At 37.3% G+C, this 15,446-nt stretch overlaps 1 protein-coding gene across 6 annotated transcripts in view; it reads right to left on the bottom strand.

The window, feature by feature from the left end:
* Window positions 1–15,446, bottom strand: part of usp54a (ubiquitin specific peptidase 54a) — a 100,699-nt gene that overhangs the window by 62,153 nt on the left and 23,100 nt on the right. For 4 of the 6 annotated variants that reach the window (XM_052041561.1, XM_052041566.1, XM_052041567.1 and 1 more), the window contains 2 exons: window positions 8,976–9,941; window positions 5,897–5,989 (listed from right to left, as the gene is read on the bottom strand). In XM_052041561.1, coding sequence (XP_051897521.1) covers window positions 5,897–5,989; window positions 8,976–9,119 — 237 coding nt within the window. In that variant the 5' untranslated portion in view covers window positions 9,120–9,941. The remainder of the gene's footprint in view (window positions 1–5,896; window positions 5,990–8,975; window positions 9,942–15,446) is intronic. The other 2 variants (XM_052041565.1, XM_052041564.1) reach the window with 1 other exon arrangement.

Below are 15,446 nucleotides of genomic sequence, written 5' to 3'. Positions count from 1 at the left end.
TAGTGATGCACACATAGAATGAAAGGATTTACATGTCAATCAGTTCCTTCTCGTTAAAAAAAATATGCAAATATGCCTTAGCTGGATCCAAATGATGATGATCAATGGGAAAGAACAAAGATTTAAGCATGGACTGCAGTCATGAGAAATGTTAAATATATAGTTTTGGACAATGGCTGAGTCATTAATTATCTCAACCACTATACCAAAAATTCTCAAGATTTAGAGAGAGGTGGAGCCATTGGTATTGACATTTAATAAGTGACCTGAATGGTTGGTTAAAGAAATGGGAATTGGGATATTTTTAATAAGAGAGAGAAAGAGAAATTAAGCCAAGAGAAGATTTTAAAATGTTCCAGTAATACTCAGGTTCAGGAGTGAGTAAATGCCTGCTTTGTATTTTTCATCTTTCCTTTTTACTTCTCTCAGCAGCAACTCAAGTTCTCTGCATAACCCTTAGTGTTTACATGTAATTACACAGTGATCCATTGACTTCTTTAGCCTTCACGGCATTACTGAAGTGCAATTACTTCAGAACATTTGGATCTTGCAGTCTGATCAGCTGCAACAAAATTCAATTGGCAAATTCGTACCAATCTCCAATTCTACTTAATTACTTTCTTGAATTTCAAGGATTAATCCTGACGGGCAGTGAGGCTTGACTAGTCTCTTGGGGTGCTTATTTCAAGTCTCTCCAAGTTGAGTTTATTGCATTACTTTGAAGCGTAGCTAATTTAATAGTGCAGATCTGACTCACTCTGAGTAACTGGCTCATAACTCAATTATGTTTAATATGCAATTTAGCCAAGATGATGGCTTTATTCGTCTAGTATCCAATGCACTATAAATATGGATTTAGTTAAGACAGTCCAAAATCTTGGATCTTTCATTGCTGTAGTTTACTGTAATAGAAGTGTTATTCCTAATAAGTTTTCAGCCCCAAGTTTAAACTTAAAATTAGTGACTGTTGATATGGTAATCCAATTTTTCTTGTTATATACCTACCGATCAGCAAGAAACCAGGATGTATGTTTACTAATATAAAAACAAAAGAGTTGCTGGAAAGACTCAGAAGTTCAAGCAGCATTACAGAAATGAGAAACAGGATCAATGTTATTAGTTGTTGTGTGGGGTTGACTGAATTAACTTAATTAGTTGATAAAACGAGTGGTAACATTTGAGGTGGCAATGTATAATTTGCAATAAAATTTTCTCCTAATTATTATTATGCAAATTCAACTATCTTGAAAGTGAAACCTTTCACACAGGTTTGAAATAAATACAACACTTGTGAAGCTGTTGAACCAAAATGTTCAAACTGCTCCAACTGCCAGCACTTACCTACTTTTCAGCACAGAAGGTGGAATCATTTGCCATTTGCCAACTTTCTAACATCCCACTTGCAATGAAGGCAGTTTCTCACTGTGCCATGGAGTGAAATATCTCCCAGGCTTTGTATTGATGGGTGAAGTCCACTGACAGCAATGCAGCCGTCACTAAGAGTTTTTTGCTTCCCTGAACTGTTGAGTGATGGGAGGCTTCTGGCTGAACATAACAAGTTCTAAGTTTACTAAGGTCACAAGAAGGGCCAGCAAGCTGCCAGGCAGTCCTCCTATGCTTCAATTACAGACACTAACCCCATGACACCTCTCATATTTGATTGCAACTTAAATATTTTATTAATTACTCAAGGTAACAGATGTGTAAGGTGGCAGAAAAAAAGATTATACAGATGTTTTCAACATCATGCCAAATCTACAAAAGAGATTACATTTGGCATTACACTGCTGTGCCAAGGAACCCAGTTAATAGGCAAATTCATCCACAATGGACAGATGGTCATTCTACAGTGTATAGGAGGAAACAGACCAGTCCTGATTTAAATAAAAGGATTGTGCTTGCTACAATAGATGAAGCAAATGCTCATTGTAAAGAAAGTTAAGGAAGATCTAATGCACATTATTACAGCTTAAAAGCACATGCTGGGACATTGAAGCATTGTGCACATTGTATGCCTTCTGCTGGTTCGATAACATTCTTTGAAGTTATGGTTGATCAATCAGGTAAAACATCATCTGACGGAAAATGCCACACATTACAGATTGCTGATAACAATTGCTCTGAATATTATTCAATGCATTTTATAGCATCCAAAATCATCCTTCAATATTTCACCTAACGTATATTTTATAAAATAGTTATCAGCAATATATCAGCATTTAAAAATATACGTTAGGTGAAATATTGAAGGATGATTTTGGATGCTATAAAACACATTGAATAAGATTCAAAGCAATTGTTAACTCAATTTTAGTCCTGCATTTCAATTAGCAGTTAATTGATAACATCAGCACATCTCTTTTTTCTGAAACAACTGATGTTTCAAGGTTAAAATTATTTTGATATCTTTGTTCAGTACTTAAACAAATTTATGGTTGCCATTGCTGATGTACTCTTGAATGAGGGACTTAATAAAGGCAAGTGCTGCTAATATAGCACTGGCTAATTTGGATTTCTTAGAAACTAATGAATGGCTTTTGAGTTGTGAATATTGTTGGAAGTGCTATTGCCTGTGTGGGAAGGATCACTGTGTCTAAATGATTTTGAAAGAAATGAAACCTACTCCACAACTGAAGTGATGCATTTACAATTCCTTTGATCTTGCTGCTCAAAAAGTCATACAGTATCTCCCCAGTAACTTGGACTTCATAATAAAGTAAATGTTCAACTGGTTTGTGTATTCTGCAAAGGACAGCCTCAGCCCAGGAAGTTATATAAAACAGTAGACAGAAACTCTCATACAAGATACAGACATGATGCAACAAAGTCTGCCTCAATACATGATACTGAAAATATGAAAAGTAGTCTTATTGACCAAAAAGATGTGTTTGCTTTCTGTTCAGCCTTATTTCTGTTTGTACAATTCATTTTTACAGCAGTTCTCAGCTGGGATTTTGACTCTGCAGATCAAATACTGCTGCCTGCAGATATATATGTTTGACAAATTCTAAGATGTTGAAAGAGACTACCTTTTGATGAGAACTAATGTTTAAATCCCTGAATCTATTTTTCAATGTTCAGTTTCCAACTTCTGAATCCACAAATTCTTGTTTTGCTTAATATTTTTTAATCCCACATTCCAAAATAATAAAAGGGAATTCAGAAATTGGGCCTTGCATATGAGTTTTTTTAAAAAGCAGCTTTTGGGAGCTATGTTTTAATGCTAATATCATTACTGCACGTGTAGGTGAGTCACATGACCTTCCATCCACATTAATGAGACCAACACCTTGTGGGATTCGCTGAAGAAGAGAAAAACGAACTCCATCCAGAGTTAGTCGAGTGGCAGAATTGCATTTATTTCCTCATCAAATATTTACAGATCAACTCAATCGTAGATATTCTGAAGACTTGTGGATACCATTAACATGCAACGTACAGGAAATAAGCTTCAAACTGTTCTTCATACATAAAATTTGATTTATAATTTCTGTCTTTTTTCATACTCCCAAACAGCATTACTTCACTACACGGCATTAAATTTCATCTCCTACTTGTCTGACATCATAACAAAGTCTTCCTGCAGTCTATTACCATCTTCCTCACTGTTTACAACAGTTCCAAACTTTGTATCATGCAAAAATATGGAAATGGCAACTGTGGACCATATCTAAGTCATTACATTTTATGTATAAAAAAAACACAAGGACACCAGCACTGGCCCCAAGGGAGACATCTTTCAGTATCAAATCACAGTTGTGCACCAGTATTAGGATGATTCTCAGGATGTAAAAAATTAGGGGTGTACATTGTGGTAAGAGGACATAACCATCTACATGTTGAATCATTGTACTTGAATCATTATGCAACAAACTCAGACCTTTGTGAAAAAAGCCAGACAATACGTCACACTTCATAGCCACAGCATTAACTAGCAGAAGAGCATTTTTTTCCCCAAAAAAAAGTATTTCATTATGTGAAAATAAGAAAAGCAACATCTTTCATTAAAGACATAGATCAAAAAATACAACTGAATAATGTTTTAACTAATATTTGAAAGCAAGAGTAAATGTAGGTCAAACTAGAACACAGTTAGTACAAAAGATTTAATTCAGCTTTTGTAGTAAACAACATTTAACATCAAACAGCGAAATAACAGTGCATCAAGTCATACCTTAAAAGTTGTCACCCTGCGTGATAGATGAAACTGTGATTATATTGTAGTTTTTTATGCATCTTAAACAGAAATTTCTAACGAATCAGGTTTTAAAGAGCTCCAATGTGATTTTAACAGACTTTTTTTTATTCCTCAGCAACATGAAACAAAGTCCCATCAGGTAAATAATGAAATTGCAATATTACAAACTGCGCTAAGTTAGTTCTGTGGGATGAAAAACACTATGATGCTGGAGGAACTCAGCAGGCCAGGGAGCATCCGTAGAGAAAAGCAGGCAGTCAATGTTTCGGGTCAGGACTCTTCTTCAGGACTGAAGATAGGAAAAAGGGGAAGCCCAATACGTAGGAGGGAAAAACAGAACAGTGATAGGTGGACAAGCAGATCCACCGGGGTATGGATCAAAGGTACGGAGGAAAAAATAAGGGGGTAGAAGAGAGAGAGAGAGATAGGCTAGGAAAGGGAAGAAAAGAAGAGGCATGATTGGAAGTGGGTGTGGGGATTACTTAAAAAGTGGAGAATTCAATGTTCATGCGTTAGGCTACAAGGGTCCAAGACAGAAAATGAAGTGCTGTTCCTCCAGTTTGTGCTTGGAATTCTCCTGGCAGTGGAGGAGGCCGAGGACTGACATATCAGTGATAGTGTGGGAGAGGGAGTTGAGGTGACTGGCAACGTGGAGATGCAGATCGCGGTTACGGACAGAGAGCAGGTGTTCCGCGAAACGGTCATCTAGTCTGCGTTTGGTCTCACCAATGTAGAGGAGGCCACACTCTTCCCATTGTCAGTCACTTCAACTCCCCGTCCCACACTATCACTGATATGTCAGTCTTCGGCCTCCTCCACTGCGAGGAGAATGCCAAGCGTAAACTGGAGGAACAGTAACTCATTTTCCATCTTGGAACCTTGCAGCCTAATGGCATGAACATTGAATTCTTCGACTGTAAGTAATTCGCACAACCTTTCCCCTCAAAAACCACCCCCCCCCCCCCCCCCACCATGCTGCTTCTTTTCTTCCCTTTCCTAGTCTCTTTCTTCCACCCTCTTTTTTTCTTTCCTCCTTATCTTTGACCTATCCTCTGGTGGTTCTGCTCTCCCCACCTGCCTATCACTATCTTTTACCTGCATCTACCTATCACTACCTTGTGCCTACGCTGCCTCCCCTCTTTTGTCCACCTATCACTGCTCTGCTTTTCCCTCCTATATATTGGGCTTCCCCTTTTCCTATCTTCAGTCCTGAAGAAGGGTCCTGACCCCAAATATTGACCACCTGCTTTTCTCCACAGATGCTGCCTGGCCTGCTGAGTTCCTCCAGCATCATAATGTTTTTCATCTGGATTCCAGCATCTGCAGTCCTTTGTTTCTCTAGTTCTATGGACATCATTCTAAAAAAAAATCCTCAGAGGAAAGCTAAGTACATTACAATCCAATCCTTTATATAAGTATTAGCAGACTTTCAAGCACTTTACAGAGAGCAACATAGCTCCTAGACCAAAGGCGACAAGGTGACGGGTTTGATAACTGGTTATGCCCCAAATTCACCAATTTTAGCCAGTCAGGTATCCCTTTGTTAACTGGTCCAGAGACCAGCAACTATGAAGGAACAGTTTTCTAAATATGCAACAGAATTTATTAAATCATGGCTACAAAACAAACAGCAGTAGTTCAGAATTTCAAAATGAGATTACCAAAAAAAATTTACAATAAATTGTGCATAGCTCTTACCTTAAGAGCACAAAAGATGCAGGAATCTCCCATACATTTATGACTAGTCAACTGCCTGAAACTCCTTCGAAAAATATCAAGATGCCAAAGAACCTATGAAGGAAGATTTTTGGAAATAATTTAATGTTTCTCAATGACATGTTAAATTTTATTTTCAATAATGAAACACATCTTAAAAACCACACATTTTAATTAAAAACAGATATATAGTTTGAGGTGGTTGCTTGCTTTCAACTGAACTATTTTCTCTGAATTGTCAACAAGTTTGCAAAAAAAAAGGATAGCTTGCAGAGCCAGTTAAATAGAACCATAGAACAATACAGGCCCTTCGGCCCACCATGTTGTGCTGAGCTTTAAACCACACCTAAGACTATCTAACCCCTTCCTCCCACATATCCTCCTATTTTAAATTCCTCCATATGCTTATCTAACAATCTCTTGAACTTGACCAACGTATCTGCCTCCACCACCACCCCAGGCAGCGCATTCCATGCACCAACCACTCTCTGGGTGAAAAACCTCCCCCTGATATCTCCCTTGAACTTCCCACCCATTACTTTAAAGCCATGCCCTCTTGTACTGAGCATTGGTGCCCTGGGAAAGAGGCGCTGGCTGTCCACTCTATCTATTTCTCTTAATATTTTGTATACCTCTATCATGTCTCCCCTCATCCTCCTTCTCTCCAAAGAGTAAAGCCCCAGCTCCCTTAATCTATGCTATTATTTCCTAGAGTTGCAGCTAGTCTTCGTAAATATGAATGACCTTGTACACCACTCTCATTGAGAAAGAGGATACTTCAGGAAAATTCTATTAGGCCCTAAATTTTCTGTTGTCTATCAACATTCCTGAATTCCTTCTTTTTCAAAATACATCTAGCAACCCATTAAAGTCATTCACACAAGTTCAATTACTATCCTATTTAACATTGTTGATTTCTAAGCTCGACCAAAGACTCGTATCCTCTACAGCATGCTGTCTACTTCTTGAATCTTGTCAATTCATACAAAATTATCAAATTCCCTCTATAATTTCACCTGTCACTTTACCAGGAAAAAGAATTCAATTCACTTCTAATCCTGAACACTAGTTCAAGTCTGAATCTTCTTTCCCAACTTCAAGCAATGAGCTCAGCAATAAATTTAACTCAAATTCTAAAACATCTTAATTTTTTTATATATAAAACAGGTTGCATTGCACCAGCACTGGCTCGCATTCACTATTAGCACCTGGTATATTAATGGAATAGGGGAATGAGAAAGAGGGAGAGGAAGGGTCCCTATTCACATTTGGTATTCATTTCAGTTTGTCTATTTTATTCAATATATAAACAGATTGTTATATTAAATAACTGGAAATACTGCACACTGCTATTTTGCAGATCCAGCAAGAATTTTATACATTGGCAATGGTATCCTTAAATCATATTGTCTACAGGGAATTTTGTAATAAAACTATGAATGCTGTAATATGGATTAAATGTTAGAAGAGTGTCAGTGCTTCAGACAAATACTTAAGTGTTTCGGCCAAAGTAGATTTAGTTCTGGGTATTCTGCCAGAACCCCTCCAGAATTTAAAAGGGTTAAGACATAAATTTGACAGAAAACTCTCCATGCCTGGGTGGATCAAACTGCATAATCTCCATAAAAGCTCACCATTATTCATATTTTAATTTTCTACTTGATTGGCATCTCTTCTGCTGCCTTAAAAATCCAGCACTGCACAATTTTAGTAACACTTCAAGGTGTCTCTGGTAGCACCTCCTTAAAGTGGATTTTCTATCACCATTTCATTCAAGATCCTCCCCACAAAAGACATACAAGTGAGATTACATTATTTAAACATTAACCAGCAAAGTGCACTTAAATAGCATCTCTAAAGCAAAACATGCTCCAGGATGCTGAACAGAAAAGCACCAGGGGGAAGGATCAGAACCGAGGAATAAAAGTATGTCCAAGATCATTAGTTCATATGGAAACACAAATACAAAAGAAAATGATTCTTGCTGATACTGTGCACTATTGCTGGTTTGATATGGATTTCTCATCCCAACTTTTTGCTGGGTTTGGTAGTTTTCAATTATTCCTCCTTCAAGTGTTTATTAAACACCCACTTAACACCATTGACTGAAGCTATTTCAACAATTACACATTGTTCTCTTTAGTGCAAACTGATGAAAAAAATTCTACTGGCCACAGAACCAATGTTGACACTTTGATCCCTTGTTAAAAACTCAACATTCTTAACTTTGTGGACTTCAGCTACAAGTTCCTTTAAGTCTTTTGGGTTTAATTGAGCAAAGTGATGTGTTTCTATGGTTCTAACTGCATCATCCTCTTACCCTGGTGAATACAACTTCCACCTATTAATAAGACTTTTAGGCAAGTGATCTCATGCTTAATTTAGTTTATGCAGCTGACCCTGTATTCCCTTCTTTGATTCCTCTGAAGATTTTGGTAACATGAATATGAAATGAATTTCAACCCCCTTCCCACCCCAAACAGATCACTGCAGGGCCAGAGTACCACATATCAGTTGCACCCCTAACTCCCCAAATGAATAAGCTGCTGCCTCAAAGATAGGTAATAATGTCAAAATTTAGGAGTCAGCAATTTAGGAGAGTAATGAGAAAAAGTCCTTTATTCAGTGTGTTAGGCATTTTGGTTATCTTTCATTGAGGGCTACAAATGCTCAGTCACTGAAGACATTCAAGGCTCAGATTGATCCAAACCAAAACTTAAACCAAGACTTAAACCAGAATATTTAACAGGTGAATACTACAGTTTACAACTGCAGTTTGAATTTTAAGCCAAGAGTAGTATTAGGTTTTTCCTTCATATTAGGAATTTCTCAAAGTATCTGAGCAAATATTCTGATAATGAAGTAAAACAATGTGTTAGAATAATAGCCAGGGAGTGACGTGCATGAAAGAGAAAGCTACCTTTTAGTTTTTAAAGTTACAATGGTAATAACAAAAATAAATTACCCTGGTTTATCAATTTGTGAAGATTAAAACCAAAAAGGTAATCCATAGATTATATCAATCATGCAGTGTCAGATATGCACAGAACGAGCTACTTACTTGTAACGCACTATTGAGAAAGCAGCTGTTCTGCCCAGGTTCATTCATTAGTCCCTTACTTGCCGCAATAGAAGTCGTGCTCCGGGGCATAAACATCCCCTGCAGATTATTGTTCGGTGTGAAATAATTCTTCCTCCAGGACATCTTGGCTGAAAACTTTCACACTCTGATGCCAAGTGTTTTATTGCAAAATTGCCGTTTCTGTTCACATTTAACCAAAAGGGAATCAGATTACTAAGTACAAAGTTGATGCCAATCAGCTTGTCCCACGAATGGCCATTAAAAATCATAGCAGGGGGCAGACCACGAGCACCAATTCCTCAAAATTCCATTACAGGACTGCAGCCAAAAACCAGTATCAAGGATTTCTTCCTTTTGCTCCGACATATTTTAAAATAATGACTTGAATAGATTCAATCTGTCTGGGAGTAATGTATTACAAATCTTCTGTATAATTCCACAAGCAATTGATCTGAGTCATGAATCCAGCTCCAGTGTTTTAGACTCACCAAAAAGCAACCAGGCTTTCACAATACCACAAGCAGAAATTTTTTAACTCGCAATCTTAAAGTGAAGATTTCCATCACTTAGCAATATCTGAGAGCCCAACAGAAGTCATAATTATACTGAACTCAGAGTTCAAATACTGTAAGGCAGCATGGAGATTTCCGAAAAATACGAATACATCAGCTTCTGCCAGAGCAGTTCATTAACTGTTGCATCATGTATGCCTTATTTGTTCAGTGTTCTGCCTTTGATTAAGCTTCCTTGATAAGATGGCTATGAACTCATTGTTTTGAGCCAGCAGCTCCAAAAAAATGTTACTTAATCCTTTTCTCGATCATTAATCAAGTACTTAAAGCTTATATGAGCCATGTCAGCACACTCTGACCAGTCTCTCTCTTACCCAGTAGTTCGTTCTTCTGCTAATTTGTTCAGATCAGCTGTAGTTTATCAGACAAAAATCTAAAAACAAAGGAGAAAAATACAATTAGATTGTTCCAGAGCTTAATGGTTAAATGAGATTTACTTTAACTTCAACAGATTCCACAGATATGAGATGGATGTGTATTGTCACACTTCATACATTGTTTAATGGTGGTTCCTCTGAAGTATGCCATATCAATCCAAAATACAAGAAATTTTTTACTGGAACAACAGTACTTCATTTATCCAATGAAATAAAAAACAATGCATTGCTCACACTTCCTTCAAGGACGTCAGCCTCCACTGAAAACAATTAAACCTTTAAACACGAATGACTCAGACACTAGCTAGCAGATAGCAATCACACTATGGTGAGGTCATCACTCATAATACTTGACTATACTAGTTACACTATGAATAATATACCTATGAATCCTTGCCAATAGCAACACCAGATACTTTAGCGACACCAGATAAATCTTGCAAAGAAAAGGGGAACTTTAAACATCAAGGCAGCACACAAACAAAAAAATATTGTCAATGTAAACATGTGTGATCAATAATGACACTTTAACAGTCATTAATGTTCATAATGCACCAATTGCATCATTTTAACAACAGTTCAGCTTCCTTACATTGTTAACTCAGTAACTTCTCCCACACACTTTTCCCAATGTTTCCAAACTACAACCAAATGATGATTTTAAAAAATGGCACAGCTAACACTATCAAGGTTGCTCTTGATACAGTCAATCATTTGTTTTTGGAAGTTAGCTAATACTTTGAATTAGTCAAAGCAAGTAACATTGTAATGATGTAAATCTTATGATCGGGCCGCCTTATAATTTTTTTTAAACTAAGGCTGATAACACAATCCTAGTTACTCATTCAGGTTGGATAAATGCATATAGTAGTTTATTCTTGAGTGCTGTCATTTCCACTGTGACTAAAGCTGAGTTAAAAATCAACTCTCCAGGATTCTTTTTCCGATCTATCACAAATCAAATAAGACCATTTTACTCAATCTTACTGAGTAACAACTTCACTTAATTTTCTCCCTATTCAAACTCAAACATTTTACAATCCTTTCATGTTTTACCCACTTTCACAGTAATAGTGGGAAAGAAAATTGTATCCCTTTCCATTTTCCAGATCAAGGATGAATACAGTTAGTTATATTATATATGCAACCATCAGACAATATCTCTTCGCTCCAGTTTCTCACAAATGCCTTGTCTATCCATTGCTCTAAAATGATTCTGCACAGAACTAAAAGCAATTACCAGGAAGAAACGAAGGACACAATCCCCCCCCCCTCAAATTTGAGTCCCACATTCCAACCTCAATGAAGCACAATAAATCTAATGAAATTGTACAATTTAAATTTGACATTTTCCAAACTTACTTCACACCCAATTTCATTTACCTGGCTTGTCTCCAAATTCCATGCTGAAGTTGCCTAACAAAACTTGAAGTTTCAATTAATACAAGTGTGAGGTGGGGAATTTCCAAATTGCTAGTACCACTTACATTAAATAGAGCTTCCTGATTTCATCGTCAAAATGAAATAGTTCTAATTTTAAGATTGTATCTCCCTGTTCTAGTTTCTCCCTACAAGAGGAAACATTTATCTACATCATTTGAAACAGTTTTGTCAGGTCACCCCTCAACTTTCTAAATTCAAGGGAATGCAAGACAAGTTTTAGTCACCTACATTCATAAGTGAACCGTTAAGCCCCAGGATCATTCTCATCAATCAGTGCTATATAACCTTCAAGGCCAATAGATTCTGTTGCATCCAAAGCAGTACTGCTGATGGGTTCTAACGATAAGTTCTACATACCTGAAACATCACTTCCTTTGTAATGAGGTCCTCAATAATCAAGGTCTGTGATTCATTCACAACATGATTACTTAGGATCATTAGTCTACCAGAATATTCAACAATTTAAAAGATCACAAAATTACACTGTTTCATATGACAATTAACTTAAAATAATTCAAATAGTTTGAGTTTTCCAATATATCACATGATCGCTTATTCCTGAACTTAAAAAGATACAAAAAAGTACCCATTGAAAACATCAGCTAAGAGCAGGAAATATAACAAATTATTCACCATGTTGCATTTCTTTCCTCCAGCTTAATTATTTTTAAATTAAATCTTGCAATACCGTGTCAGTGGCAAAGCCACCATTTACTACCATTCTCCAGTTGCTCTTGAGAAGATGGTGAACCAATGCAATCCATATGGCAAAGGTACATCTGAATACTGTAAAGATAAAATGCCCACTGCCTTTGAAAAAGAGAACCAGCAAATCTTAGTAGTCTTTGACAGAGGTAAGAAATTTAGCTCTTGGCTTCAAATTGAGCATCACAAATTACCACTTCCTAATTTACAACATCCTTCCTTTCCATCTTTGCAACTGACCTTGTTGGCCACTCTGGCAATGGACCTTAGTTTGTTTTAGTTAGGGTTACCTTGACAGTGCAATGATGCAGTTTCTCGTTTTGTTGCCTCTTCTATCCTCAACCATGCAGAAATATAAAGCAGACAAAAATTCAAATCATATGGAGAGAAGATGAAACTTTTAAAAATGTGATGTCAAGAGTTCAGAGCCTGCTTGTTCCTGTTCGGGTGAAGGGCAAGGCTGGTATGTTTTGGGAACCCTGGTTGATAATATTGAGATATCTGGTGAAGAAAAAGAGTGAGGCATAAACTACACATAAGCAATTGATGACTACAAGAAGTGTAGAAGTGCACTCAACAGAGAAGTTAGGAGGGCAAAAAGAGGATATGAGAAGAATCTGGCAGGCAAGGTGAGGCAAAATCCCAAGAGGTTCTATAGGTATATAGAGAGTAAAAGGGTGACTAAGGAGAGAATAGGTCCCCTTAAAGATCAGCATAGCCATCTGTGTGTGGAACTAAAGGAAATGGGAGAGATTTTTAATGAATATTTCTCTTCAGTTTTTACTGTGGTGAAAACGATGGAGGCTAAGGAAATGAGAGAAATGAGTGGTGATGTCTTGTACCACATACGAGGTGGTGTTGGAGGGCTTAACGTGTATTAAGGTGGATAAATCCACCAGGCCTGATCTGGGAAGCGAGAGAAGGTGTTGTAGCCAGTGTAGAAGGTTATGAAAAATTACAGGAGGATTTTGATCAGCTAGCTATGTGGGTTGAGGATTGGGAAATGGCTTTCAACCCAGATAAAAGAGAGATATTGCATTTTGGGAGACCAAACCAGGGTAGTACTTATATTGTAGGTCTTTGGGGAACATTATGGGACAGAGGGATCTTGGAGTGCAAGTGCATAGTTCACTAAAAGCGGCATCTCAGGTAGATAGGGGGGTGAAGGCGACGCTTTTCCCATACTGATGAAGGCCAGTGTGCCATTAGTATAGGAGCTGGGAAGTTATGTTGCAGTTATATCAAACATTGGTGAGACTTCACTTGGAGTATTGTGTACAGTTTTGGTCACCCTATTATAGGAAAGATGTTATGAAACTAGAAGGAGTGCAGAAAAGATTTACAAGGATGTTGCCTGGACTTGGGGGCCTGAGTTACAAGGAGAGGTTGCATAGACTAGGACTTTATTCCCTGGAATGTAGGAGATTAAGGGGTGACCTGATAGAGGTATACAAGATTATGAGGGGCATAAACAGGGTGAAAGCACATAGTATTTTTCCCCAGGGAGGAGAAAGGGACATCAGGGGCAGTTTCTTCATGAAATGAGCTGCCAGAAATTGTGGTTGAGATGGGCACATTAGCAACGTTTAAAAGCCACCTTGATAAGTACATAGATAGGTGAGGTTTAGAGGGCTATGGGCAACACAGTTGGCATGGATGAGTTGGGCCAAAGGGCCTGTTTCCATGCTGTATGACTCTACGACTCTCTAATTTGACTTTGAAAATACTGTACTCCTTGTACACAAATATTTCCAACTGAGCATCCAACTACATTTTAAATAACATTGTGTACCTCCATGCCAATCTGGCAAACTATTCCCAGTAGTGAAGAATAATAAACCATCACAGACAGAATTTCATTTTTGCTCATGAGCAATGCCACAGGTCATCAACTAGCAAAGTAATGGAGAGCAACAACTCTCCATTAAAAATGTTACACAAAATCCCAAATTCAGTCATTATTTACTACATTGGAAAAAAGTGATAAAATACTAATATGTCAATAAAGCCCAGAAGCAGAATATTTTTAAAATGTAACTATTTGAAACTCCAAGACCAATATCCTGCACAGATGCAATGAAATTGCACACAGCAGCAGACCAGAGCTTTTTGACAGCTGATCAGCAAATTGCTCATGTGTGTTTTGCAGAGAGCTGCAATTACTACCTCAAAAACTATTTTAAATCATTAAAGATTAATGAAGTCAAAATTTGTACTCTCCAGTTTCCAGTAGGCCAAGTGAAATGATTTTTTTCCCCCAAACAACCAGTATCTTCTGCAGTGCGACTCTGGAAGTTGTAGTAATGAAATACAGTAATGGAGTCCCAAAGGTCATGGAATGGAAAGCTTAGATGAATATTAATACTGTAGCTACACACCAGATACCAAAAGGAGAATGCAGTTAATAAATAGGGCTTTACTCACAATTTACTGCTTAAACAAAGTTTAGCTCTTCTGTTTCACCTCCACGCTATCACCTGAACGTTAACTGAAATTTTTGCGCTAGGTGAGGCAAATTCTCAATATCATTTCGCTAACTGGAAAAGTCCAAAGTTAGAACTAAGAAGTAAAAGAAATCTGAACTTTGAGCCAAAGGTGCACCAAATTCCTTGCTAAGATGAAATCACCAAGTTACTTCTAATAAAGTAATTCACACTTAGATTTCAAATACTAATCTTTAACTATATTACCAATTTTTGTTTTGAAGTGCTATTGCAACCATACACAGTCAAGTTTAACAACCTTCAAAATTCATCCAACTACAGTGAATCTCCTTTGCCAGCTTCCAAACTAGCCACAACAGCACCTAAAAGCCAAAGTATCTTCAAGATAAAATAACGTTTTAAAACAAATTCAGACAGAGCAATCCTAGCCTGGGATTAGTGTCTCAAACACATCTCTCCCTCAGAAACATCATCACAAACAGGTTTGTCATTATTTAACTGACAATTACAGGTTCTTAGTTTTGTGCAGCCATTTACATTGAAACAATAATTATCCTTCATATAATCCATAGGACAGAATGACCTAACAGATGACATAAATGAAATTGTGTTTGATTTTTCCCTCACTCCCATTTATCTATGGCTATATTAATACTTTTCACCTCTTAATTTCTAAAGAATTGAGGTTGTAAAATTTGCAAAAAGGCCTTAGTTTGGATACAAACATGTAAAGTCTGTTTCCACTCTCCAGCATATGGCTTCTTTTCAAACTGCTATTTAGATACACATTAAGCACCCCAAAGACACCAACAATGAAGTTCACCATGGCCTTCAATGTGCCAGCACAGGCTTTGATCAATTTGACCACCAGGACCTCAGGCTTGACACAAAACTCATTGCCTACAGGGC

The sequence above is a fragment of the Pristis pectinata genome, chromosome 30, assembly GCF_009764475.1.
Source record: "Pristis pectinata isolate sPriPec2 chromosome 30, sPriPec2.1.pri, whole genome shotgun sequence".
Classification (NCBI taxonomy): domain Eukaryota; kingdom Metazoa; phylum Chordata; class Chondrichthyes; order Rhinopristiformes; family Pristidae; genus Pristis; species Pristis pectinata.
The sequence above is the reverse complement of the archived record's forward strand: the minus strand, read 5'-3'. Positions and strand labels throughout refer to the sequence as shown.